Source organism: Somniosus microcephalus, chromosome 4 (genome assembly GCF_052327205.1).
Source record: "Somniosus microcephalus isolate GS21.2 chromosome 4, FLI_Smic_1.0, whole genome shotgun sequence".
NCBI lineage: Eukaryota > Metazoa > Chordata > Chondrichthyes > Squaliformes > Somniosidae > Somniosus > Somniosus microcephalus.
Window position 1 is genome coordinate 185,469,951 of NC_140990.1, and position 27,449 is coordinate 185,497,399.

General features: G+C 47.3%; 1 protein-coding gene across 1 annotated transcript in view; it reads right to left on the bottom strand.

Annotated features, from left to right (window-relative positions):
• The window catches only part of cyp20a1 (cytochrome P450, family 20, subfamily A, polypeptide 1), a 76,596-nt gene that overhangs the window by 36,984 nt on the left and 12,163 nt on the right, over positions 1 to 27,449 (bottom strand). Inside the window, 3 exon segments of the mRNA XM_085985610.1 lie at positions 1,565 to 1,620; positions 4,762 to 4,853; positions 20,330 to 20,497. Coding sequence (XP_085841736.1) covers positions 1,565 to 1,620; positions 4,762 to 4,853; positions 20,330 to 20,497 — 316 coding nt within the window.

The following is a 27,449-nucleotide window of genomic DNA, read 5'->3' on the forward strand; positions in this document are numbered from 1 at the left end:
CACCAGAAAAAGTGGCCATGAAAGCTGCCGGATTTCATAGAATCATAGAAACTTACAGCACAGAAGGAGGCCATTCGGCCCATCGTGCCTGTGCTGGCTCTTTGAAAGAGCAGTCTTGCTTAGCCCCACACCCCCGCTTTTTGTCTGTAACTGTCAGTTCCTCATCCTCAAGTACCCGTCCAACTCCCTTTTAAAATTATTTATGGAATCAGCTTCCACCACCTTTTCAGGTACAGTGTTCCAGATCCCAACAACTCTGGGTGAAAAAATTTCTCATCTCCTCTTCAGATCTTTTGCCAATGATTTTGAATCTATGACCTCTACTTATTGACCCACTCACCAGAGGGAATAGTTTGTTTATCTCTAGTTACTCTATCAAAACCTCTCATCATCTTGAAAACCTGTTAGGTTACCTTTCAACCTTCTCTGTTCCAAGGAGAACAATCCTAACTTTCCAACCTCTCCTCATAACTAAAGTCCCTCATCCCTGGTAACATCCTGGTAAACCTCCTCTGTACCCTTTCTAAGGTCTTTACATCTTTACTGAAGTGTAGTGCCCAGAATTGCCCACAATACTCCAGCAGAGGCCTAACGAGTGATTTATAAAGTTCTAGCATGATCGTTTGCTTTTATATTCTATGCCTCTATTTATAAACCCATATGCCTTTTTAACCACTTTATCAACTTCTATCTTCTTCTCACGGTTTGGAACGCTATAAAAAAAAACTCCCAGCAATGTAACAGTTCCCCCTCTGTTCCTTAACTCATGTTAAATTAATTCTCCGCCCCACTCCCACTCTGACCCGTCCTTGGCCTCCTACACGGTCCCAATAATAATCAACACAAGCTCGAGGAACAGCACTTCATCGTTCTATTAGGCACTTTATAGCCTTCTGGACTCAACAATTTCAGATCATAACCTCTGCCCCCATTGTAACCTCTGCCCCCATTGTAACCTCTGCCCCCATTGTTTCGGGCAGCAGCTGTTGCTGATGATTCAGATATTCCCATTTACTCCTCCTCTAGACCCATCTTTTGTTTCTTTCGCCTTGCACCATCATCCCTTTTGTCATTTAATCTCTCCTGTCTTCCACCCTATCACAGACCTTCCCTTTTGTTCTTTCCTACCCTCCCCCTTTCCCAGCCTCTGTACTTGCTCAAAACCTGTTACATCTCTAACTTTTTCCAGTTCTGATGAAAGGCCATCGACCGGAAACGTTAACTCAGTTTCTCTCTCCACAGATGCTGCCTGACCTGCTGAGTATTTCCAGCATTTTCTGTTTTTATTTCAGATTTCCAGCATCAGCAGTATTTTGCTTTTGTAAATAGACTAGATCCTAGAACTATCTCGTATATCCTTTCTATTTACACATCCTTAATCAATATTGCCACACCCCTCCTCTTTTTCCTTCTCTATCATTTCTGAGTACTTGGTAACCAGGAATATTAAGAACCCATTCCTGGCCTTGTTTGAGCCATGTCTCTGTTAATGCAACCACGTCATAATCCCATGCGGCAACTTGTGCCTGCAGCTCACCAACCTTATTAGTTACATTATGGACACCGACGAACATGCAATTTAATACCTCCTTCGTCACTTTTGCTATTTTCCTCAATCTGCTCCCTGCAATTGGATTGTTGTACAAACCCAACTGGCTCACTAATGTTCTTCAGGGAACCTGCTACTCCTATACCCAGTTTGGCCAAATGTGACACCAGTCCTACACTATGTGGTTGGCTTTTGATGCCCTCAGAACAACTAGGGATGAGCAGTAAATGCGGCCTTGCCAGTGTCGGCCACATTCTGAGAACAATTTTTTTTTAAAGTTAGAATATTTTAATGCACCAATAAAGACTGGTAGCATGAAGGGATTGACTTGAAAACACTGCAAAGTTGTAGTAACAGAGAGAGAGGTAAAAGGAGCACTCACTGTCTCCACAAAAATTCCTAAACTTGGAACTGAGACAAGCCAGGTTTCTCTTCGTTGCCTCCAGTTGTGTACCTGACAGTCCACTTTGAGAGCTGGTGGCTCAGTAATACCAACACAGAAAAAGTTGCCATTTCAAACCCTGTGCTATAAACCCCTGTGCATGCAGAAGGAGCCCACCTTGCATTTATGCAATTGGATGTGTTGCACTCGTGTATAGCTGGTCAATAAATGTCCCAGGACAGGTGGTCAACCAGCCCACTCCACCCAGACTAACCTCCTTGAATTCTATCTTCATTGGACCTGGGAATGCTCAACTAGACAGAACACAACGCAACACAGGCTTGAGACAGAGCACAGTTCCCTCCACATACAGGATCACAAGATGGATATGGATGAGGAAGGCCATTCGGCCCTTTTTAGTTCATCCATCTAGAGCCTACAATCCCACCCCATCGTAGCATCCAACTTTTTTCCAAATGATTCAAGGGTTTTCACCTCCATTTCGAGTCCATTCTAACTGTTGATCACTCTCTGTGTGAAGAAAAATTTACTAATACCAGTCCAAAATCTTCCTTTTATTAGTTTGAACCTTTGTCCCCTTGCCCTATTCTTGCTATTTTAACTTATATAGTAATGTTCTGATGATTAGTCTGAAGTAATATTTCAGGTTTACCTTTTTCCATGTCATTTACTGTCAAGCATTCCTCTATAAGATCACCTCTCAGGTGCCTCATTCCCAGGTTGGAAAGCCCAGGGTTCTCCAGTCTCATAACTCAGACCCTCTAACACTAGGACGCAGCCTCCTGGCTCCTCTCTGCACTGCTTCCTGTGACTGAATGTCTCCCTTATGCCTTGTGTGATCAAAACTGGACAGTACCCAAGGTGAGATCTGACCAGGGCACTGTGCGCTTTGATCATGATTCTCTAACTATTTTGGCTCTGGAGTTCAACATCCTATTGGCTTTACTGATTGTTGCTCTGCACTGGTTGGATATGTTGAGCTTCAAGTCTGCTAAAACTCCTAGGGCTCTTTCAACCACACCCGTAGCTATTTAAACACCATTCATGGAATACGTGTGTTGCCCATTATTCCTGCCTATATTCAGTAAATTGTCTGTGTGAAATTTCATCTCCCATTGTCCTGCCCACTTATAAATTTTGTCCAACTCATTGCGTAGTCCCGGAGTTATCGCCTCAGATGAAAGAAGCTCCACTTGTGCTCTATTGAAATGTTTAACAAAACCTTCCAATTAATTAGCTTAAGCTGTTTCCCTACATTAGAACAGTGACTACAATTCAAAAATACTTCATTGGCTGTGAAGCTTTTTGGGACGTCCTGAGGTTGTGAAAGGCTCTATGTAAATGCAAGTTCATTCGTTATTTTAAGTTAACCCTTTTAAAATTATATACCATGTTGCTGCTCCTTGGTATTTCTGAATCTCAGATCATGTTGAATAGAAACCTTCTGTAGCTTCTACTCCTAAGGATGATATTTAGTTATTGAAGGGGGTATAGGGAAGTGCTACATGATTAATCCCAGAACTTGAGGGAATGACATACAAGGACAGATTGAATACCCTGGGTCCTCTCTCTCTTGAAAAGAGAAGACAGAGGGGAACAAAGGAACAGGAGGAGGCCATTTAGACCTCAAGCCTATTCCACCATTCAATGAGATCATGGCTGACCTATGACCTAACTCCATATACCCACCATTGCCCAATATCCTTTAAGTTAACAAAAATCTGTCAATCTCAGCTTTAAAATTAACAAATGACCTAGCATCAACTGCCGTTTGTGGAAGAGAGTTTCAAACTTCTACCACACTTTGTGTGTAGAAGTGTTTCCAAACTTCACTCCTGAAAGGTCTGGCTCTAATTTTTAGACTATGTCCCCTTGTCCTAGACTCCTCAACCAGATGAAATAGTTTCTCTCCATCTAGCCGATCAACTCCCCCTCATATCTGGAAAAACTTCGATCAGATCACCTCATAACCTTCTAAATTCCAGGGAACACAACCCTAGTTTGTGTAATCTCTAATCTAGGGGATATGATAGAAGTGTTCAAAATTATGAAAAGTTTGGACAAATTGGATCCCAGTAAACTTGTCTGCTGTGTACAGAATTAAAGCAAGGGGTCATATTTACAAATTAAGCACAATAAAAGAAAATAGTTACAAAGTAACAGATTATCAGCATGGGTGGTAGAACAAGAAACATTGGTTTCAAGAACGAACCAGAGAGGTTCTTGTCAACAAATGGGATTTAGGGTTATACGCAATGACCCAAGGGAATACTGTGGACAGTTGGGCTAGATGGACTGAAGGTATTCTACTGCCTGAAACTGTTACTGTGTTACTATCACTTTCATTCCCTGTATGTTGTCTGGTTCACTCACCATTCCTACTACACTGAGTTTCACATTGAGCCCTCACAGCATGGCAAACTCCCAATCAAATCAGATCGAAACCCAGATCTGAGAGTTGAAGGGTCAGTGTGCAAATCTACTGTGCCACTTCTCTGCTCTCCTGAAGGCGGTTGGTGTGTGGATCTGCAGGTGCTGAGTGTCTTTAGGTAGCTCACTCTGTGAACCTAGGCAGGATATTCAACCACAAGAAGAATCACTTTCTCGCAAGCACACACGCACACCAGCAGAAGTCACGAGGTAGGAGTCTGGGTGGGGATCCCAGAATGATATCCCCTCTCTCGAACCCAGAGATGCCGAGGTCAATTGAAGCGAGATGACAGGGATCAAAGCTGAGACCAGTAGTTGGAAGCTCTGGTTCATGTTTCAGTGACGACTTATACAACGTTCCATTAAAAAGCACTACCACAGTGCTAAATTACCCTCTTCGTAATATTCTTTCCTGGGAGAGATTTTATCAAGAGAGCCATCCAAAAATCCTTTCCCAATCTCTGACCAAATCTGAAAGCAAGCACAAGAAGGGGTAATGGTACACATCTCATAATACCAGGGGTAATGGTACACATCTCAGAATACCAGGCGTAATGGTACACATCTCAGAATACCTGGGGTAATGGTACACATCTCAGAATACCGGGGTAATGGTACACATCTCAGAATACCGGAGTAATGGTACACATCTCAGAATACCTGGGGTAATGGTACACATCTCAGAATACCGGGGTAATGGTACACATCTCAGAATACCGGGGTAATGGTACGCATCTCAGAATACCGGGGTAATGGTACACATCTCAGAATACCGGGGTAATGGTACGCATCTCAGAATACCGGGGTAATGGTACACATCTCAGAATACCGGGGTAATGGTACACATCTCAGAATACCTGGGGTAATGGTACACATCTCAGAATACCGGGGTAATGGTACACATCTCAGAATACCGGGGTAATGGTACGCATCTCAGAATACCTGGGGTAATGGTACACATCTCAGAATACCGGGGTAATGGTACACATCTCAGAATACCGGGGTAATGGTACGCATCTCAGAATACCGGGGTAATGGTACACATCTCAGAATACCGGGGTAATGGTACACATCTCAGAATACCGGGGTAATGGTACACGTCTCAGAATACCGGGGTAATGGTACACATCTCAGAATACCGGGGTAATGGTACACATCTCAGAATACCGGGGTAATGGTACGCATCTCAGAATACCGGGGTAATGGTACACATCTCAGAATACCGGGGTAATGGTACACATCTCAGAATACATGGGGCAATAAGAACATAAGAAATAGGAGCAGGAATAGGCCACTTGGCCCCTCGAGGCAGCTCCACCATTCAAGAAGATCATGGCTGATCTTGGGCTCAAAGCCACTTCCCTGCCCGCTCCCCATAACCCTTCACTCCCTTATCTTGCAAAAATCTGTCTATCTCCACCTTAAATGTATTTAATGACCCAGCCTCCACAGCTCTCTGGGGCAGAGAACTCCACAGATTTATGACCCTCAGAGAAGAAATTCCTCCTCGTCTCAGTTCTAAAAGGGCGACTCTTTATTCTAAAACTGTGCCCCCGCGTTCTAGATTTCCCCACGAGGGGAAGCATCCTCTCTGCATCTACCCTGCCGAGCCCCCTCAGCATCTTATATGTTTCAATAAGATCACCTCTCATTCTTCTAAATTCCAATGAGTATAGGCCCAACCTGCTCAACCTTTCCTCATAAATTAACACCCTCAACTCTGGAATTAACCTAGTGAATCGTCTCTGAACTGCCTCCAATGTAAGTATATCCTTCCTTAAATAAGGCGACCAAAACTGTACGCAGTACTCAAGGTGTGGCCTCACCAATACCATGTACAGTTGTAGCAGGACTTCCCTGCTTTTATACTCCAACCCCCTTGAAATAAAGGCCAACATTCCATTTGCCTTTTTGATTACTTGCTGTACCTGCATGCTAACTTTTTGTGTTTCATGCACAAGGACACCCAGGTCCCTCTGAACTGTAGCATTTTGTAATCTCTCTCCATTTAAATAATAATTTGCTTTTTTATTTTTCATGCCAAAGTGGATAACCTCGCACTTTCCCACATTATACTCCATCTGCCAAATGTTTGCCTGCTCACCTAGCCTGTCTATATCCCTTTGCAGATTCTTTGAGCCCTCTGCACAACTTGCTTTCCCACCCATCTTTATATCATCCGCAAACTTGGCTACATTACACTCGGTCCCTTCATCCAAGTCATTAATGTAGATTGTAAATAGTTGAGGCCCGAGCACCGATACCTGTGGCACCCCACTAGTTACCGTTTGTCAACCAGAAAATGACCCATTTATCCCGACTCTCTGCTTTCTGTTAGTTAATCAATTCTCTATCCATGTTAATATATTACCCCCAACTCCGTGAGCTCTTATCTTATGCAGTAACCTTTTATGTGGCACCTTATCGAATGCCTCCTGGAAATCCAAATACACCACATCCACTGGCTCGCCCTTGTCCACCCTGCTTGTTACATCCTCAAAGAACTCCAGCAAATTTGGTACACATCTCAGAATACCAGGGGTAATGGTAGACATCTCAAAATACCGGGGTAATGGTAGACATCTCAAAATACCGGGGTAATGGTACACATCTCAAAATACCGGGGTAACGGTACACATCTCAAAATACCGGGGTAATGGTACACATCTCAAAATACCGGTGTAACTGTACACATCTCAAAATACCGGTGTAACTGTACACATCTCAGAATACATGGGGTAATGGTACACATCTCAGAATACCGGGGTAACGGTACACATCTCAAAATACATGGGGTAATGGTACACATCTCAAAATGCTAGGGGTAATGGTACACATCTCAGAATACCGGGGGTAATGGTACACGTCTCAGAATACTAGGGGTAATGGTACACACCTCAGGATACCGGTGGTAATAGTACACACTTCAGAATACCAGATATAATGTTTCACATCTCAGAATACATGGGGTAATGGTCCTGGATGATGTTCAGCTTCTTGAGTGTTGTTGGAGCTACACTCATCCAGGTAAGTGCAGAGTATTCCATCACACTCCTGACGTATGCCTTGTAGATGGTGGAAAGGCTTTGGGGAGTCAGGGGGTGAATCACTTGACGCAGAATACCCAGCCTGTGACCTGCTCTTGTAGCCACAGTATTGATGTGACTGGTCCAGTTAAGTTTCCGGCCAATGGTAACCCGCAGGATGTTGATGGTGGGGGATTCGACGATGGTAATGCCATTGAATATCAAGCGGACGTGGTTAGACTCTTGCTTGTTGGAAATGGTCAATGCCTGGCACTTGTGTGATGCAAATGTTATTTGATTCACCAGACTCCAGGAAAGTTACTTAATATTTGTAGAGGGTCCCTGGAGTGTCCCGATATTTGTGGAGGGTCTCTGGAGTGTCCCGATATTTGTAGAGGGTCCCTGGAGTGTCCTGATATTTGTAGAGGGTCCCTGGAGTGTCCTGATATTTGTGGAGGGTCCCTGGAGTATCCTGATATTTGTAGAGGGTCCCTGGAGTATCCTGATATTTGTAGAGGGTCCCTGGAGTATCCTGATATTTGTAGAGGGTCCCTGGAGTGTCCTGATATTTGTAGAGGGTCTCTGGAGTGTCCTGATATTTGTAGAGGGTCTCTGGAGTGTCCTGATATTTGTCGAGGGTCCCTGGAGTGCCCTGATATTTGTAGAGGGTCCCTGGAGTGCCCTGATATTTGTAGAGGGTCCCTGGAGTGTCCTGATATTTGTAGAGATTCCCTGGAGTGCCCTGATATTTGTGAAGGGCCCCTAGAGTGTCCTGATATTTGTAAAGGGCCCCTGGAGTGTCCTGATATTTGTACAGGGTCCCTGGAGTGCCCTAATATTTGTTGAGGGTCCGTGGAGTGCCCTGATATTTTCAGATGGTCCCTGGAGTGCCCAGATATTTGTAGAGGGTCCCTGCAGTGCCCTGATATTTGCAGATGGACCCTGGCATTTGTAGAGGGTCCCTGGAGTGCTCTGATATTCATAGAGGGACCCTGGAGTGCCCTAATATTTGTAGAGGGTCCCTGGAGTGCCCTGATATTTGTAGAGGGTCCCTGGAGTGCCCTGATATTTGTACAGGGTCCCTGGAGTGTCCTGATATTGGTAGAGGGACCCTGGAGTGCCCTGATATTTGTAGAGGGTCCCTGGAGTGCACTGATATTTGTAGAGGGTCCCTGGAGTGTCCTGATATTTGTAGAGAGTCCCTGGAGTGCCCTGATATTTGTAGAGGGTCCCTGGACTGTCCTGATATTTGTAAAGGGCCCCTGGAGTGCCCTGATATTTGTTGAGGGTCCGTGGAGTGCCCAGGTATTTTCAGAGGGTCCCTGGAATGCCCTGATATTTGTTGAGGGTCCGTGGAGTGCCCAGATATTTTCAGAGGGTCCCTGGAATGCCCTGATATTTGTTGAGGGTCCGTGGAGTGCCCTGATATTTGTAGAGGGTCCCTGGAATGCCCTGATATTTGTAGAGGGTCCCTGGAGTGCCCTGATATTTGTTGAGGGTCCCTGGAGTGTCCTGATATTTGTAGAGGGTCCCTGGAGTGTCCTGATATTTGTAGAGGGTCCCTGGAGTGTTCTGATATTTGTAGAGGGGCCCTGGAGAGTCCTGATATTTGTAGAGGGTCCCTGGAGTGTTCTGATATTTGTAGAGGGTCCCTGGAGTGTCCTGATATTTGTAGAGGGTCCCTGGAGTGTCCTGATATTTGTAGAGGGTCCCTGGACTGTCCTGATATTTGTAGAGGGTCCCTGGGCTGTCCTGATATTTGTAGAGGGCCCCTGGACTGTCCTGATATTTGTAGAGGGTCCCTGGAGTGCCCTGATATTTGTAGAGGGTCCCTGGAGTGTCCGGATATCTGTAAAGGGCCCCTGGAGTGTCCTGATATTTGTAGAGGGTCCCTGGAGTATCCTGATATTTGTAGAGGGTCCGTGGCGTGCCCTGATATTTTCAGAGGGTCCCTGGAGTGTCCTGATATTTGTAGAGGGTCCCTGGAGGGTCCTGATATTTGTAGAGGGTCCCTTGAGTGCCCTGATATTTGTAGATGGTCCCTGGAGTGTGCTGATATTTGTAGAGGGTCCCTGGAGTGCCCTGATATTTGTAGAGGGTCCCTGGACTGTCCTGATATTTGTAGAGGGCCCCTGCAGTGCCCTGATATTTGTTGAGGGTCCGTGGTGTGCCCAGATACTTTCAGAGGGTCCCTGGAATGCCCTGATATTTGTAGAGGGTCCCTGGAGTGTTCTGTTATTTGTAGAGGGGCCCTGGAGAGTCCTGATATTTGTAGAGGGTCCCTGGAGTGTCCTGATATTTGTAGAGGGTCCCTGGAGTGTCCTGATATTTGTAGAGGGTCCCTGGAGTGTCCTGATATTTGTAGAGGGTCCCTGGACTGTCCTGATATTTGTAGAGGGTCCCTGGACTGTCCTGATATTTGTAGAGGGTCCCTGGAGTGCCCTGACATTTGTAGAGGGTCCCTGGAGTGCCCTGATATTTGTAAAGGGCCCCTGGACTGTCCTGATATTTGTAGAGGGTCCCTGGAGTGTCCCGATATTTGTGGAGGGTCCCTGGAGTGTCCCGATATTTGTAGAGGGTCCCTGGAGTGTCCTGATATTTGTAGAGGGTCCCTGGAGTGTCCTGATATTTGTGGAGGGTCCCTGGAGTATCCTGATATTTGTAGAGGGTCCCTGGAGTATCCTGATATTTGTAGAGGGTCCCTGGAGTATCCTGATATTTGTAGAGGGTCCCTGGAGTGTCCTGATATTTGTAGAGGGTCTCTGGAGTGTCCTGATATTTGTAGAGGGTCTCTGGAGTGTCCTGATATTTGTCGAGGGTCCCTGGAGTGCCCTGATATTTGTAGAGGGTCCCTGGAGTGCCCTGATATTTGTAGAGGGTCCCTGGAGTGTCCTGATATTTGTAGAGATTCCCTGGAGTGCCCTGATATTTGTGAAGGGCCCCTAGAGTGTCCTGATATTTGTAAAGGGCCCCTGGAGTGTCCTGATATTTGTACAGGGTCCCTGGAGTGCCCTAATATTTGTTGAGGGTCCGTGGAGTGCCCTGATATTTTCAGATGGTCCCTGGAGTGCCCAGATATTTGTAGAGGGTCCCTGCAGTGCCCTGATATTTGCAGATGGACCCTGGCATTTGTAGAGGGTCCCTGGAGTGCTCTGATATTCATAGAGGGACCCTGGAGTGCCCTAATATTTGTAGAGGGTCCCTGGAGTGCCCTGATATTTGTAGAGGGTCCCTGGAGTGCCCTGATATTTGTAGAGGGTCCCTGGAGTGTCCTGATATTGGTAGAGGGACCCTGGAGTGCCCTGATATTTGTAGAGGGTCCCTGGAGTGCACTGATATTTGTAGAGGGTCCCTGGAGTGTCCTGATATTTGTAGAGAGTCCCTGGAGTGCCCTGATATTTGTAGAGGGTCCCTGGACTGTCCTGATATTTGTAAAGGGCCCCTGGAGTGCCCTGATATTTGTTGAGGGTCCGTGGAGTGCCCAGATATTTTCAGAGGGTCCCTGGAATGCCCTGATATTTGTTGAGGGTCCGTGGAGTGCCCAGATATTTTCAGAGGGTCCCTGGAATGCCCTGATATTTGTTGAGGGTCCGTGGAGTGCCCTGATATTTGTAGAGGGTCCCTGGAATGCCCTGATATTTGTAGAGGGTCCCTGGAGTGTTCTGATATTTGTTGAGGGTCCCTGGAGTGTCCTGATATTTGTAGAGGGTCCCTGGAGTGTCCTGATATTTGTAGAGGGTCCCTGGAGTGTTCTGATATTTGTAGAGGGGCCCTGGAGAGTCCTGATATTTGTAGAGGGTCCCTGGAGTGTTCTGATATTTGTAGAGGGTCCCTGGAGTGTCCTGATATTTGTAGAGGGTCCCTGGAGTGTCCTGATATTTGTAGAGGGTCCCTGGACTGTCCTGATATTTGTAGAGGGTCCCTGGGCTGTCCTGATATTGGTAGAGGGCCCCTGGACTGTCCTGATATTTGTAGAGGGTCCCTGGAGTGCCCTGATATTTGTAGAGGGTCCCTGGAGTGTCCGGATATCTGTAAAGGGCCCCTGGAGTGTCCTGATATTTGTAGAGGGTCCCTGGAGTATCCTGATATTTGTAGAGGGTCCGTGGCGTGCCCTGATATTTTCAGAGGGTCCCTGGAGTGTCCTGATATTTGTAGAGGGTCCCTGGAGGGTCCTGATATTTGTAGAGGGTCCCTTGAGTGCCCTGATATTTGTAGATGGTCCCTGGAGTGTGCTGATATTTGTAGAGGGTCCCTGGAGTGCCCTGATATTTGTAGAGGGCCCCTGCAGTGCCCTGATATTTGTTGAGGGTCCGTGGTGTGCCCAGATACTTTCAGAGGGTCCCTGGAATGCCCTGATATTTGTAGAGGGTCCCTGGAGTGTTCTGATATTTGTAGAGGGGCCCTGGAGAGTCCTGATATTTGTAGAGGGTCCCTGGAGTGTCCTGATATTTGTAGAGGGTCCCTGGAGTGTCCTGATATTTGTAGAGGGTCCCTGGAGTGTCCTGATATTTGTAGAGGGTCCCTGGACTGTCCTGATATTTGTAGAGGGTCCCTGGACTGTCCTGATATTTGTAGAGGGTCCCTGGAGTGCCCTGACATTTGTAGAGGGTCCCTGGAGTGCCCTGATATTTGTAAAGGGCCCCTGGACTGTCCTGATATTTGTAGAGGGTCCCTGGAGTGCCCTGATATTTGTAGAGGGTCCCTGGAGTATCCTGATATTTGTTGAGGGTCCGTGGCGTGCCCTGATATTTTCAGAGGGTCCCTGGAGTGTCCTGATATTTGTAGAGGGTCCCTGGAGGGTCCTGATATTTGTAGAGGGTCCCTGGAGTGCCCTGATATTTGCAGAGGGACCCTGGAGTGTGCTGATATTTGTTGAGGGTCCCTGGAGTGCCCTGATATTTGCAGAGTGTTCCTGGAGTGCCCTGATATTTGTAGAGGGTCCCTGCAGTGCCCTGATATTTGCAGATGGACCCTGGCAAGCCCGGATATTTGTAGAGGGTCCCTGGAGTGTCCTGATGTTTGTAGAGGGTCCCTGGAGTGCCCTGATATTTGTAGAGAGTCCCTGGACTGTCCTGATATTTGTAGAGGGTCCCTGGAGTGCCCTGATATTTGTCGAGGGTCCCTGGAGTGTCCTGATATTTGTAAAGGGCCCCTGGAGTGTCCTGATGTTTGTAGAGGGTCCCTGGAGTGCCCTGATATTTGTAGAGGGTCCCTGGACTGTCCTGATATTTGTACAGGGTTCCTGGAGTGCCCTGATATTCGTAGAGGGTCCCTGCAGTGCCCTGATATTTGTTGAGGGTCCGTGGAGTGCCCTGATATTTGTAGAGAGTCCCTGGAGTATCCTGATATTTGTAGAGGGTCGCTGGAGTGTCCTGATATTTGTAATGGGTTCCTGGAGTGCCCTGATATTTGTAGAGGGTCCGTGGAGTGCCCTGATATTTGTAGAGAGTCCCTGGAGTATCCTGATATTTGTAGAGGGTCGCTGGAGTGTCCTGATATTTGTAATGGGTTCCTGGAGTGCCCTGATATTTGTAGAGGGTCCCTGGAGTGCCCTGATATTTATAGAGAGTCCCTGGAGTATCCTGATATTTGTAGAGGGTCCCTGGAGTGTCCTGATATTTGTAGAGGGTCCCTGGAGTGCCCTGATATTTGTAGAGGGTCCCTGGAGTGTCCTGATATTTGTAGAGGGTCCCTGGAGTGCCCTGATATTTGTAGAGGGTCCCTGGAGTGTCCTGATATTTGTAGAGATTCCCTGGAGTGCCCTGATATTTGTGAAGGGCCCCTGGAGTGTCCTGATATTTGTAAAGGGCCCCTGGAGTGTCCTGATATTTGTACAGGGTCCCTGGAGTGCCCTAATATTTGTTGAGGGTCCGTGGAGTGCCCTGATATTTTCAGATGGTCCCTGGAGTGCCCAGATATTTGTAGAGGGTCCCTGCAGTGCCCTGATATTTGCAGATGGACCCTGGCAAGCCCTGATATTTGTAGAGGGTCCCTGGAGTGCCCTGATATTTGTAGAGGGTCCCTGGAGTGTCCTGATATTGGTGGAGGGACCCTGGAGTGCCCTGATATTTGTAGAGGGTCCCTGGAGTGCACTGATATTTGTAGAGGGTCCCTGGAGTGTCCTGATATTTGTAGAGAGTCCCTGGAGTGCCCTGATATTTGTAAAGGGCCCCTGGAGTGCCCTGATATTTGTAGAGGGTCCCTGGAGTGCCCAGATATTTGTAGAGGGTCCCTGGAGTGTTCTGATATTTGTAGAGGGGCCCTGGAGAGTCCTGATATTTGTAGAGGGTCCCTGGAGTGTTCTGATATTTGTAGAGGGTCCCTGGAGTGCCCTGATATTTGTAGATGGTCCCTGGAGTGTGCTGATATTTGCAGATGGACCCTGGCAAGCCCGGATATTTGTAGAGGGTCCCTGGAGTGTCCTGATGTTTGTAGAGGGTCCCTGGAGTGCCCTGATATTTGTAGAGGGTCCCTGGACTGTCCTGATATTTGTAGAGGGCCCCTGGAGTGCCCTGATATTTGTTGAGGGTCCGTGGTGTGCCCAGATATTTTCAGAGGGTCCCTGGAGTGCCCTGATATTTGTAGAGGGTCCCTGGACTGTCCTGATATTTGTAGAGGGCCCCTGCAGTGCCCTGATATTTGTTGAGGGTCCGTGGTGTGCCCAGATACTTTCAGAGGGTCCCTGGAATGCCCTGATATTTGTAGAGGGTCCCTGGAGTGTTCTGATATTTGTAGAGGGGCCCTGGAGAGTCCTGATATTTGTAGAGAGTCCCTGGAGTGTCCTGATATTTGTAGAGGGTCCCTGGAGTGTCCTGATATTTGTAGAGGGTCCCTGGAGTGTCCTGATATTTGTAGAGGGTCCCTGGACTGTCCTGATATTTGTAGAGGGTCCCTGGAGTGCCCTGATATTTGTAGAGGGTCCCTGGAGTGTCCTGATATCTGTAAAGGGCCCCTGGAGTGTCCTGATATTTGTAGAGGGTCCCTGGAGTATTCTGATATTTGTAGAGGGTCCCTGGAGTATCCTGATATTTGTTGAGGGTCCGTGGCGTGCCCTGATATTTTCAGAGGGTCCCTGGAGTGTCCTGATATTTGTAGAGGGTCCCTGGAGGGTCCTGATATTTGTAGAGGGTCCCTGGAGTGCCCTGATATTTGCAGAGGGACCCTGGAGTGTGCGGATATTTGTTGAGGGTCCCTGGAGTGCCCTGATATTTGCAGAGGGTTCCTGGAGTGCCCTGATATTTGTAGAGGGTCCCTGCAGTGCCCTGATATTTGCAGATGGACCCTGGCAAGCCCGGATATTTGTAGAGGGTCCCTGGAGTGTCCTGATGTTTGTAGAGGGTCCCTGGAGTGCCCTGATATTTGTAGAGAGTCCCTGGACTGTCCTGATATTTGTAGAGGGTCCCTGGAGTGCCCTGATATTTGTAGAGGGTCCCTGGAGTGTCCTGATATTTGTAAAGGGCCCCTGGAGTGTCCTGATGTTTGTAGAGGGTCCCTGGAGTGCCCTGATATTTGTAGAGGGTCCCTGGACTGTCCTGATATTTGTACAGGGTTCCTGGAGTGCCCTGATATTCGTAGAGGGTCCGTGGAGTGCCCTGATATTTGTAGAGAGTCCCTGGAGTATCCTGATATTTGTAGAGGGTCGCTGGAGTGTCCTGATATTTGTAATGGGTTCCTGGAGTGCCCTGATATTTGTAGAGGGTCCGTGGAGTGCCCTGATATTTGTAGAGAGTCCCTGGAGTATCCTGATATTTGTAGAGGGTCGCTGGAGTGTCCTGATATTTGTAATGGGTTCCTGGAGTGCCCTGATATTTGTAGAGGGTCCCTGGAGTGTCCTGATATTTGTAGAGGGTCCCTGGAGTGCCCTGATATTTGTAGAGGGTCCCTGGAGTGTCCTGATATTTGTAGAGATTCCCTGGAGTGCCCTGATATTTGTGAAGGGCCCCTGGAGTGTCCTGATATTTGTAAAGGGCCCCTGGAGTGTCCTGATATTTGTACAGGGTCCCTGGAGTGCCCTAATATTTGTTGAGGGTCCGTGGAGTGCCCTGATATTTTCAGATGGTCCCTGGAGTGCCCAGATATTTGTAGAGGGTCCCTGCAGTGCCCTGATATTTGCAGATGGACCCTGGCAAGCCCTGATATTTGTAGAGGGTCCCTGGAGTGCCCTGATATTTGTAGAGGGTCCCTGGAGTGTCCTGATATTGGTGGAGGGACCCTGGAGTGCCCTGATATTTGTAGAGGGTCCCTGGAGTGCACTGATATTTGTAGAGGGTCCCTGGAGTGTCCTGATATTTGTAGAGAGTCCCTGGAGTGCCCTGATATTTGTAAAGGGCCCCTGGAGTGCCCTGATATTTGTAGAGGGTCCCTGGAGTGCCCAGATATTTTCAGAGGGTCCCTGGAATGCCCTGATATTTGTTGAGGGTCCGTGGAGTGCCCTGATATTTGTAGAGGGTCCCTGGAATGCCCTGATATTTGTAGAGGGTCCCTGGAGTGCCCTGATATTTGTAGAGGGTCCCTGGAGTGTCCTGATATTTGTAGAGGGTCCCTGGAGTGTCCTGATATTTGTAGAGGGTCCCTGGAGTGTTCTGATATTTGTAGAGGGGCCCTGGAGAGTCCTGATATTTATAGAGGGTCCCTGGAGTGTTCTGATATTTGTAGAGGGTCCCTGGAGTGCCCTGATATTTGTAGATGGTCCCTGGAGTGTGCTGATATTTGCAGATGGACCCTGGCAAGCCCGGATATTTGTAGAGGGTCCCTGGAGTGTCCTGATGTTTGTAGAGGGTCCCTGGAGTGCCCTGATATTTGTAGAGGGTCCCTGGACTGTCCTGATATTTGTAGAGGGCCCCTGGAGTGCCCTGATACTTGTTGAGGGTCCGTGGTGTGCCCAGATATTTTCAGAGGGTCCCTGGAATGCCCTGATATTTGTTGAGGGTCCGTGGAGTGCCCTGATATTTGTAGAGGGTCCCTGGAGTATCCTGATATTTGTAGAGGGTCCCTGGAGTGTTCTGATATTTGTAGAGGGGCCCTGGAGAGTCCTGATATTTGTAGAGGGTCCCTGGAGTGTCCTGATATTTGTAGAGGGTCCCTGGAGTGCCCTGACATTTGTAGAGGGTCCCTGGAGTGCCCTGATATTTGTAAAGGGCCCCTGGACTGTCCTGATATTTGTAGAGGGTCCCTGGAGTGCCCTGATATTTGTAGAGGGTCCCTGGAGTGTCCTGATATCTGTAAAGGGCCCCTGGAGTGTCCTGATATTTGTAGAGGGTCCCTGGAGTATCCTGATATTTGTTGAGGGTCCGTGGCGTGCCCTGATATTTTCAGAGGGTCCCTGGAGTGTCCTGATATTTGTAGAGGGTCCCTGGAGGGTCCTGATATTTGTAGAGGGTCCCTGGAGTGCCCTGATATTTGCAGAGGGACCCTGGAGTGTCCTGATATTTGTAGATGATCCCTGGAGTGTCCTGATATTTGTAGATGGTCCCTGGAGTGTGCTGATATTTGTAGAGGGTCCCTGGAGTGCCCTGATATTTGTAGAGAGTCCCTGGAGTATCCTGATATTTGTAGAGGGTCCCTGCAGTGCCCTGATATTTGTAGAGGGTCGCTGGAGTGTCCTGATATTTGTAGAGGGTCCCTGGAGTGCCCTGATATTTGTAGATGGTCCCTGGAGTGTGCTGATATTTGTTGAGGGTCCCTGGAGTGCCCTGATATTTGCAGAGGGTTCCTGGAGTGCCCTGACATTTGTAGAGGGTCCCTGCAGTGCCCTGATATTTGCAGATGGACCCTGGCAAGCCCGGATATTTGTAGAGGGTCCCTGGAGTGTCCTGATGTTTGTAGAGGGTCCCTGGAGTGCCCTGATATTTGTAGAGGGTCCCTGGACTGTCCTGATATTTATAGAGGGTCCCTGGAGTGCCCTGATATTTGTAGAGGGTCCCTGGAGTGTCCTGATATTTGTAAAGGGCCCCTGGAGTGTCCTGATGTTTGTAGAGGGTCCCTGGAGTGCCCTGATATTTGTAGAGGGTCCCTGGACTGTCCTGATATTTGTACAGGGTTCCTGGAGTGCCCTGATATTTGTAGAGGGTCCCTGCAGTGCCCTGATATTTGTTGAGGGTCCGTGGAGTGCCCTGATATTTGTAGAGAGTCCCTGGAGTATCCTGATATTTGTAGAGGGTCGCTGGAGTGTCCTGATATTTGTAATGGGTTCCTGGAGTGCCCTGATATTTGTAGAGGGTCCCTGGAGTGCCCTGATATTTGTAGAGAGTCCCTGGAGTATCCTGATATTTGTAGAGGGTCCCTGGAGTGTCCTGATATTTGTAGAGGGTCCCTGGAGTGCCCTGATATTTGTAGAGGGTCCCTGGAGTGTGCTGATATTTGTAGAGGGTCCCTGGAGTGCCCTGATATTTGTAGAGTGTCCTGATATTTGTAGAGATTCCCTGGAGTGCCCTGATATTTGTGAAGGGCCCCTGGAGTGTCCTGATATTTGTAAAGGGCCCCTGGAGTGTCCTGATATTTGTACAGGGTCCCTGGAGTGCCCTAATATTTGTTGAGGGTCCGTGGAGTGCCCTGATATTTTCAGATGGTCCCTGGAGTGCCCAGATATTTGTAGAGGGTCCCTGCAGTGCCCTGATATTTGCAGATGGACCCTGGCAAGCCCTGATATTTGTAGAGGGTCCCTGGAGTGCCCTGATATTTGTAGAGGGTCCCTGGAGTGTCCTGATATTGGTGGAGGGACCCTGGAGTGCCCTGATATTTGTAGAGGGTCCCTAGAGTGCACTGATATTTGTAGAGGGTCCCTGGAATGCCCTGATATTTGTTGAGGGTCCGTGGAGTGCCCTGATATTTGTGGAGGGTCCCTGGAATGCCCTGATATTTGTAGAGGGTCCCTGGAGTGCCCTGATATTTGTAGAGGGTCCCTGGAGTGTCCTGATATTTGTAGAGGGTCCCTGGACTGTCCTGATATTTGTAGAGGGTCCCTGGAGTGTCCTGATATTTGTAGAGGGTCCCTGGAGTGTCCTGATATTTGTAGAGGGTCCCTGGACTGTCCTGATATTTGTAGAGGGTCCCTGGAGTGCCCTTATATTTGTAGAGGGTCCCTGGAGTGCCCTGATATTTGTAGAGGGTCCCTGGAGTGTCCTGATATCTGTAAAGGGCCCCTGGAGTGTCATGATATTTGTAGAGGGTCCCTGGAGTATCCTGATATTTGTTGAGGGTCCGTGGCGTGCCCTGATATTTTCAGAGGGTCCCTGGAGTGTCCTGATATTTGTAGAGGGTCCCTGGAGGGTCCTGATATTTGTAGAGGGTCCCTGGAGTGCCCTGATATTTGCAGAGGGACCCTGGAGTGTCCTGATATTTGTAGATGGTCCCTGGAGTGTCCTGATATTTGTAGTGTCCCTGGAGGGTCCTGATATTTGTAGAGGGTCCCTGGAGTGCCCTGATATTTGTAGAGGGTCGCTGGAGTGCCCTGATATTTGTAGAGGGTCCCTGGAGTGCCCTGATATTTGTAGATGGTCCCTGGAGTATCCTGATATTTGTAGAGGGTCCCTGCAGTGCCCTGATATTTGTAGAGGGTCCCTGCAGTGCCCTGATATTTGCAGATGGACCCTGGCAAGCCCGGATATTTGTAGAGGGTCCCTGGAGTGTCCTGATGTTTGTAGAGGGTCCCTGGAGTGCCCTGATATTTGTAGAGGGTCCCTGGGCTGTCCTGATATTTGTACAGGGTTCCTGGAGTGCCCTGATATTTGTAGAGGGTCCCTGCAGTGCCCTGATATTTGTTGAGGGTCCGTGGAGTGCCCTGATATTTGTAGAGAGTCCCTGGAGTATCCTGATATTTGTAGAGGGTCGCTGGAGTGTCCTGATATTTGTAATGGGTTCCTGGAGTGCCCTGATATTGGTAGAGGGTCCGTGGAGTGCCCTGATATTTGTAGAGAGTCCCTGGAGTATCCTGATATTTGTAGAGGGTCGCTGGAGTGTCCTGATATTTGTAATGGGTTCCTGGAGTGCCCTGATATTTGTAGAGGGTCCCTGGAGTGCCCTGATATTTGTAGAGAGTCCCTGGAGTATCCTGATATTTGTAGAGGGTCCCTGGAGTGTCCTGATATTTGTAGAGGGTCCCTGGAGTGCCCTGATATTTGTAGAGGGTCCCTGGAGTGTCCTGATATTTGCAGAGGGACCCTGGAGTGTCCTGATATTTGTAGAGGGTCCCTGGAGTGCCCTGATATTTGTAGATGGTCCCTGGAGTGCCCAGATATTTGCAGAGGGACCCTGGAGTGTCCTGATATTTGCAGAGGGATCCTGGAGTGTCCTGATATTTGTAGAGTCCCTGGAGTGCCCGGATATTTGTAGAGGGTCCCTGGAGTGCCCTGATATTTGTAGAGGGTCCCTGGAGTATCCTGATATTTGTCGAGGGTCCCTGGAGTGCCCTGATATTTGCAGAGGGCTCCTGGGATTATAGCGATTTCCTGGGAATGTGCCGATATTTGCAGAGGGTTCCTAGAGTGTGCCGATATTTGCAGACTCCCACCGAGGATGCTTGGAAACACAGACATTCCTGCATTCTTCTGCATCACTGAAGTGATCTCACTGATATGCTCAACCTGACTAGACTCCTAATTCATTAAAGCTGGTGTTGAAGGGCTTCAAACCAGCATAGGGTAGAAGAGTAAAACTAAGCGAAGGCTCCCCGACAGCACCACATTGTACATAGACTGGGGTTCAAACCTCCAACATTCCTGGTCTGTTTGGGTCTGGTTCATACCCACTGAGCCATCAGGGGAAGAGCTCCTTCCTCTGTAGCAATCCCATTTCATTGGATCAAATGAGACTGTCCACATAATCAATTTGCATGGTGAAAACAGCAGCAGAGTTGAAAATACCCCCCCGCTCTCCAAACTGGACACAATCGATCAGCCCCGTATTCTGCCCCCGCGCACTCACCAATTCATGGTTCTTTCGGAAGCGGATTACTTCTTGATCACTTTCGAAGCGGCTGCCCATTGCTGCCTGCGTGACGGACTTCATGGCAAAGCCTAGCATGTGCTGACACAGAGGGACGTGCTGTGATTCAGGATACGAGAGCCACTTCGATACCAGTTCGTCAGCTAGCTAAGAGAAGGGAGAAAGGAAAAGATCAGGAGGAATCGAACTGGCTGTTTAACAATTGGTGGCACAGACCTGCTCCTAGTGGACCCGGGCTCACAAGAACTAACTAACTAACAAGAGATTAGAAGGGCAAAAAGGAAATGTGAAAAAAGCCTAGCAGATAATAAAAAGGGAAATAGTAAGGGCTTTTATAAGCATCTATCTACAGGAAACTTCACGATATCCGGCACCGACGGGACCGAGCTGCTGCCGATCTATCAAAACTTCCGGATAGACCAGCGCTGATGTTGAAGGATACGGAGGTTTTCATCTCCGTATCTGACAACAAACACTGTTGCTTAGCAACAGCTTGTAAACACCCGGCCCGTACCTTGGAAGCGTCTCTGAAGCTGTTGCTAAGCTACAGAGACGCTTTCCAGAGCCTGACTGTTAAAAAAAAAAAAAATGCTAGAAGAAAAGAAACCTAACCAAAATGGCTGCTGATTTCTGCCGTTAGAGCGAGGTTTCCAGACATACAACCTCCGGATAAACCAAAGTTTCCTGTAAAAAGTTAAAGAATCGCTAATGAGTGTGTAGGACACTCGGGGGATGAAGGATAAAGTGTAACTGTGGAGGATGACAGTCTGGCAGAGGCATCAAATAAATATTTTGCATCAGTTTTTACAAATGATGGTGGAAGTGAGACTGTAGATGTACTAGAGGAGGATATGGAACAATTGTTAAGAGATAACTGGAGAGAAGGAATTGGTTGTAAAATAATTAGTAAAACACAAGGTGGATCAGTCACTGGGCCCTGATGGTTGCACCCTCAGCTGTTGAAAGAAGTTAGAGGAGACAGAAGAGGGTCTGGACACAATATTTTCAATTCGTTTTCAATATACAAATTGTGCTGTGGGACTGGGGAGTAGCCGATGCAAGACCCTGGATCAAGGAGGAAGAGAAGGATAAACCTGGTAACTACAGATTGGGTAACGATAGACAGTTAGTCATAGAGTCATAGAATGGTTACAGCACAGAAGGAGGCCATTCGGCCCGTCCCGGCTCTCTGCAAGAGCACTTCAGCTAGTCCCACTCACCCGCCCTTTCCCCGTAACCCTGCAAATTTTTTTCCTTCAGGTACTTATCCAATTCCCTTTTGAAAGCCACGATTGAGACTGCCTCCACCACCCTTTCAAGCAGTGCATTCCATATCATAACCACTCGCTGAGTAAAAAGGTTTTTCCTCGTGACGCCTTTGGTTCTTTTGCCAATCACCTTCAATCTGTGTCCTCTGGTTCTCGACCCTTCCTCCAATGGGAACAGTTTCTCGCTGTATAGACCCATCATGATTTTGAATACCTCTATCAAATCTCCTCTCAACCTTCTCTACTCAAAGGAGAACAACCCCAGCTCCTCTAGTCTATCCATGTAACTGAAGTCCCTCATCCCTGGAATCATTCTCGTAAATCTTTTCTGCACCCTCTCTAAGGCCATCACATCCTTTCTAAAGTGTGGTGCCCAGAATTGGACACAATACTCCAGTTGAGGCCGAACCAATGTTTTATAAAGGTTCATCATAACTTCCTTGCTTTTGTACTCTATGCCTCTATTTATGAAGCCCAGTATCCCGTATGCTTTTTTATCCGCTTTCTCAAACTGCCCTGCCACCTTCAATGATTTGTGCACATATACCCCCAGGTCTCTCTGTTCATGCACCCCCTTTAGAATTGTATCCTTTAGTCTAACGTCTTAGAATCCATAATTCAAGATAAAATTAGTGATCATTTAGAAAGGCATGGGTTAATCAAGAGCAGCCAGAACAGATTGATTAAAGGTAAGTTGTGTTTGACTAGTTTAATAAACTTTTCTTGAAGAAGTGATCAATTGGATAGATTAAGGGAATGAAGTAGCTGCGTATGGATTTTCAGAAGGCATCGGATAAAGTGTCTTACAAAGGGTCAAGCATATGATGTATGAGGAAGCGTAGCAGTGTGGATAGAGTGTTGGTCTTTGTCTGAATCGGGCTTCAAGTCATTAATCAGAAGCTGTGGGGTTGACGGTGCTGTTTCAGTCCCATTGTGGATTGCAGGGCTGCTGAATTGCCACAGGGAGTCCTGTTCACATGTTTCTGTGATGCTCTCATTTAACCTCTTTTCATATTACACCTCTTACAAATGGGTTGCGTGGGGGGGTCAGGAGGTGGTTTCTGGGGATCAGGTGGTTATCTGGCAGTCTGAACTGTATTCAGTTCTACCAGTACCTCACCTGGAGAGAGTGAGTGCAGCTTTGCAAACCTTTTGAGAAAAAGTCTAACTCTTGTATAACACAGAAACAGGCTGTTTGACCCAACCAGTCCCATTTGCTCACCCTGTTCCCATATCCCTTTATCCCCCTTTCTTTAAACCACCTATCGAACCTATTATTAAATTTTGACATGGTCTCTGCTTCAATCACTCCAGTAGTGAATTCCACAGCCTCACAACCTTTGTGTAAAAAACCTGCTTCTGCTATCTGTTCTAAATCTCTTAAATTTAATCATATATTTATTTCTTCTCGTTCTAGACCCTTTACTCACTGGAAACAGTTTGTTTTTTTAATCAATTTATAAAAATTGATTCTTGGGATGTGGGCGTCGCTGGCAAGGCTGGCATTTATTATCCATCCCTAGATGCCGAGAAGGTGGTGGTGAGCCTTCTTCTTGAACTGCTGCAGTCCATGTGGTGAAGGTGCTCACAGAATGCTGTTAGGTACGGAATTCCAGGATTTTGACCCAGTGACGATGAAAGAATGGTGATGTATGTTGGGATGGTGTATGATTTGGAAGGGAAGTTGGGGGTGATGGGAGTTCACATGCACCTGCTGCCCTTGTCCTTCTAAGTGGTGGAGGTCGTGGGTTTGGGAGGTGCTGTCGAAGAAGCCTTGGCGAGGTGCTGCAGTGCATCCTGCAGATAGTACACAGTGCACCGGCGCTGGGCAGAATAGAAGTTTAGGCTATCCCATCCCTTCATAATTTTAAACACTTCTATCAAATCACTCTTTAATCTTTTCTGTTCTAATAATTTTTCAAGTCTTTCTTCATATTTGGATTTCCTTATACCAGGCAGCATCCTGGTGAATCTGCGCTTTACCCTCTCTATTGCTTCAACATCTTTCCTGTCGTGTGGAGCCCAAAACTGCACAGTACTCTGACTGCGGTCACTAAGCTGTACACCAGGTGCAGTACAGGGCAGTGCTGTTACAGAGCCCAATACGAGATATTTTATCGCGCTAACATGTGAACAGAAGCTATTGCCGTGAAATTATTGCTGTGAGACACTGCGCAGTCCTAGTTACTTATAGCACCAGAGTGGCAAAAAATCAGGTATTACAACAATCCGTGCACACAGGAGAAACTTCTAACATCTCATTCGAAGGACGTCACCTCCGACAGTGCAGTATTCGCTCAGAACTGCACTGAAGTGTCAGCCTAGATTATGGGCTCAGGTCCTATGGTGGGGTTTAAACCCACTAACCTCTGGCAGAGGGTTGAGGCCAAGCTGGCACTCGATACAAGATGAAATAAAGTACAGCTTCCAAACTTTTAAAAGATGGTTAAGGAAGGTTCCAGGGGGTGGGGAGATGGGTTTGGGAAGGGGGGGGGGTGATGGGGGGAGAGGTTCGGGGGGGGGGGGGGGGGCACGGGTGGAATGGGTTCGGGTTTGGGGGACGGGGTCGGGTTTGGGTGAATGGTTTCAGTGGGTCAGAGGATGGTGGCAATGATTCCCCCTAATTTAAGGGGCTGTGCTGCCCATTCACAGTTTGAAAAGCTGGTGATCGGTGCTACAGCTTAACGGGTACATTAACGGGCTGTGGGGGACCGGCAGAGAGCCGGGCAGCCTAGAGGGAATGTTGGTCATGACACAATGTTCACCCTCATTTTTTTTTTTTGAGTGGGCGGTCCCTTTAACGGACTGCGCAGCTTATTCAAAATTTTGTCCGTGCGCAAAATGTCCCACTGAAAAGCCGGCAATCGGCCGCACAGCTTAACGGGAACATTGGTCGGGGGATGGTTTCCAAGGGTCGGGGGATGGTTTCTGAGGTACAGGGGGTAGTTTCAGATGAGCAGAAATGTCCTTCAATTAAATATTGGGTAGACCGAAGCCATGGTCTTCGGTCCCTGCCACAAACTCTGTTCCCCAGCCACCAATTCCATCCCCCTTCCTGGCCACTGTCTGAGGCTGAACCAGACTGTTCGCAACCTTGACGTCCTATTTGACCCGGAGATGAGCTTCTATTCACATATCTGCGCCATCACTAAGACCGCCTACTTCCATCTCTGTAACATCGTCCGACTCCGCCCCTGCCTCAGCTCATCTGCTGCTGATATCCTCATCCATGCCTTTGTTACCTCCAGACTCGACTGTTCCAACGTTCTCCTAGACGGTCTCTCACCTTTCACTCTCTGTAAACTTTAACTCATCCAAAACTCCGCTGCCCGTATCTTAACTCGCACCAAGTCCCATTCACCCATTACCCCTGTGCTCGCTGACCTACATTGGCTCCCGGTCCAGCAATACCTCAAATTAAAAATTCTCATCCTTGTGTTCAAAACCCTTCATGACTTCGCCCCTCCCCATCTCTGTAACATCCTCCAGCCCTACAACCCACCGAGATCTCTACGTTTCTCCAATTCTGGCCTCTTGTGCATTCCTGATTTTCATCACTCTGCCATTGGCACCTGTGCCGCCTTCAACTGCCAAGGCCTAAGCTCTGAAATTATCTCCATAAACCTCTCCGCCTCTCGGATGAAACATTAAATCGAAGCCCTGTCTGCTCTCTCAGGTGGATGTAAAAGATCCCCTAGGACTATTTCAAAGAAGAGCAGGGGAGTAATCCTCGATGTCCTGGCCAATATTTATCCCTCAATCAATATCAGAAAAACAGATTATCTGGTCATTATCACATTGAGAATCGCGAGGGGTGCATTGCCAGTGTAAGGGATATCTGGAGGCGGCTGGAGAGGAATTTGGAAAGGGAGGGGATAAATCCAGTTGTCGTGATCCATGTCGGAACAAATGACATAGGTAGGAACAGGGAGGAGGTCCTGCCGAGGGAGCATCAGGAGTTAGGAGTGAAATTAAAAAGCAGGACCTCGAGGTAATAATCTCTAGATTACTGCCCGAGCCACCTGCAAATTGGCATAGAAACAGTCATATCAGGAGAATTAACACATAGCTAAAGGGCTGGTGTGGGAAAGAGGGGATAGACAGGATAATATCACAGGCAGCGATAGAGATGGCAGAAATGTTAAATAATTATTTTGCTTCAGTATTTACCAGGGAGACAGGACAGGTGGACATGACATTGGATGATGAGATTAGAAATGAGATAACTGCATTTAAAATAAAAAAAAGAAATATTGAATAAACTAATCAAGCTCAAAGAGGATAAAACCCCTGATCCAGACGGATTACATCCGCGCATTTTAGAAGAATGTAGGGAAAAGATAGCAGAGGTATTACTGCACATATTTAATAATTCATTAGAACAAGGTGTAGTGCCAGAGGACTGGCGGATAGGTAACGTAATATTTATATTTAAGGGGGGAAATAGAACATGTCCAGGGAACTATAGACCAGTCAGCTTAACATCGGTGGTAGGAAAAATAATGGAGTTCCTACTGAAGGAGAAAATAGAAAAACGAAAAACACTGAGAAACCAAAAATATAATAATGAATAGTCAGCATGGATTTCAAAAGGGCAAATCTTGCTTGACCAAACTCACTGAATTTTTTGAAGAGGTAACAGAGAGAGTAGACAAGGGTAATGCAGTAGATGTACTTTATTTAGATTTTCAAAAGGCCTTCGATAAGGTACCACATAATAGACTAATGAATAAGGTCAGAGCATGCGGAGGCAGGGAACAAGTAGCAGAATGGATAACTAGCTGGCTTCAAGACAGAAAGCAGAAAGTAGGGATAAAGGGTAGCTATTCAGAGTGGCAAAAGGTGGGAAGTAGAGTTCCACAAGGATCAGTGTTGGGACCACTGTTGTTCACAATTTATATTAACAATTTAGACTTTGGAATCAAAAACACAATTTCTAAATTTGCAGATGACACCAAATTGGGGGGGGGGGATAGTCGATACTGAGGATGACTACAACAAATTACAAGAAGACATTAATAAACATGAAGAATGGGCATATAATTGGCAAATGAAATTCTACACAGATAAATGTGACGTATTACATTTTGGTAATAAAAACAGGGAGGTCACATATTACTTGGAAAATACAAAACTAAGTGGGGTAGCAGAGCAAAAGGATCTCAGAGTACAAATCACTAAAAGTAGCGACACAGGTTAACAAGGCCATAAAAAAAAGCACTTGGGTTTATTTCTAGAGGGATTGACTTGAAAAATAGAGAAGTTATGCTAAACTTGTATCGAACCTTGGTTAGATCACACTTAGGGTACTGCGTACAATTCTGGTCGCCATATTATAAAAAGAATATAGAGGCACTGGAGAGGGTGCAAAAAAGATTTACAAGGATGATACCAGAAATGTGAGGGTATATCTATCAGGAAAGGATGAACAGGCTGGGTCTCTTTTCTCTTGAAAAGAGAGGGCTGAGTGGTGACCTAATAGAGGTCTTTAAAATTATGAAAGGTTTTAATAGAGTAGATACAGCGAGTGTGTTTCCAATTGAGGGGAAGAGCAAAACTAGAGGCCATCAATATAAGATAGTCACCAAGAAATCAAATCGGGAATTCAGAAGGAACTTCTTTACCCAGAGAGTGGTGAGAATGTGGAACTCGCTACCACAGAGAGTGGTTGAAGCGAATAGTATAGATGCATTTAAGGGGAAGCTAGACAAGCATATGAGGGAGAAGGGAATAGAGGGTTATGCTGATAGATTTAGATGAGGAAAGACGGGAGGAGGCTCGAGTGGAGCATAAACGCCGCTTGGACTGGTTGGGCTGAATGGCCTGTTTCT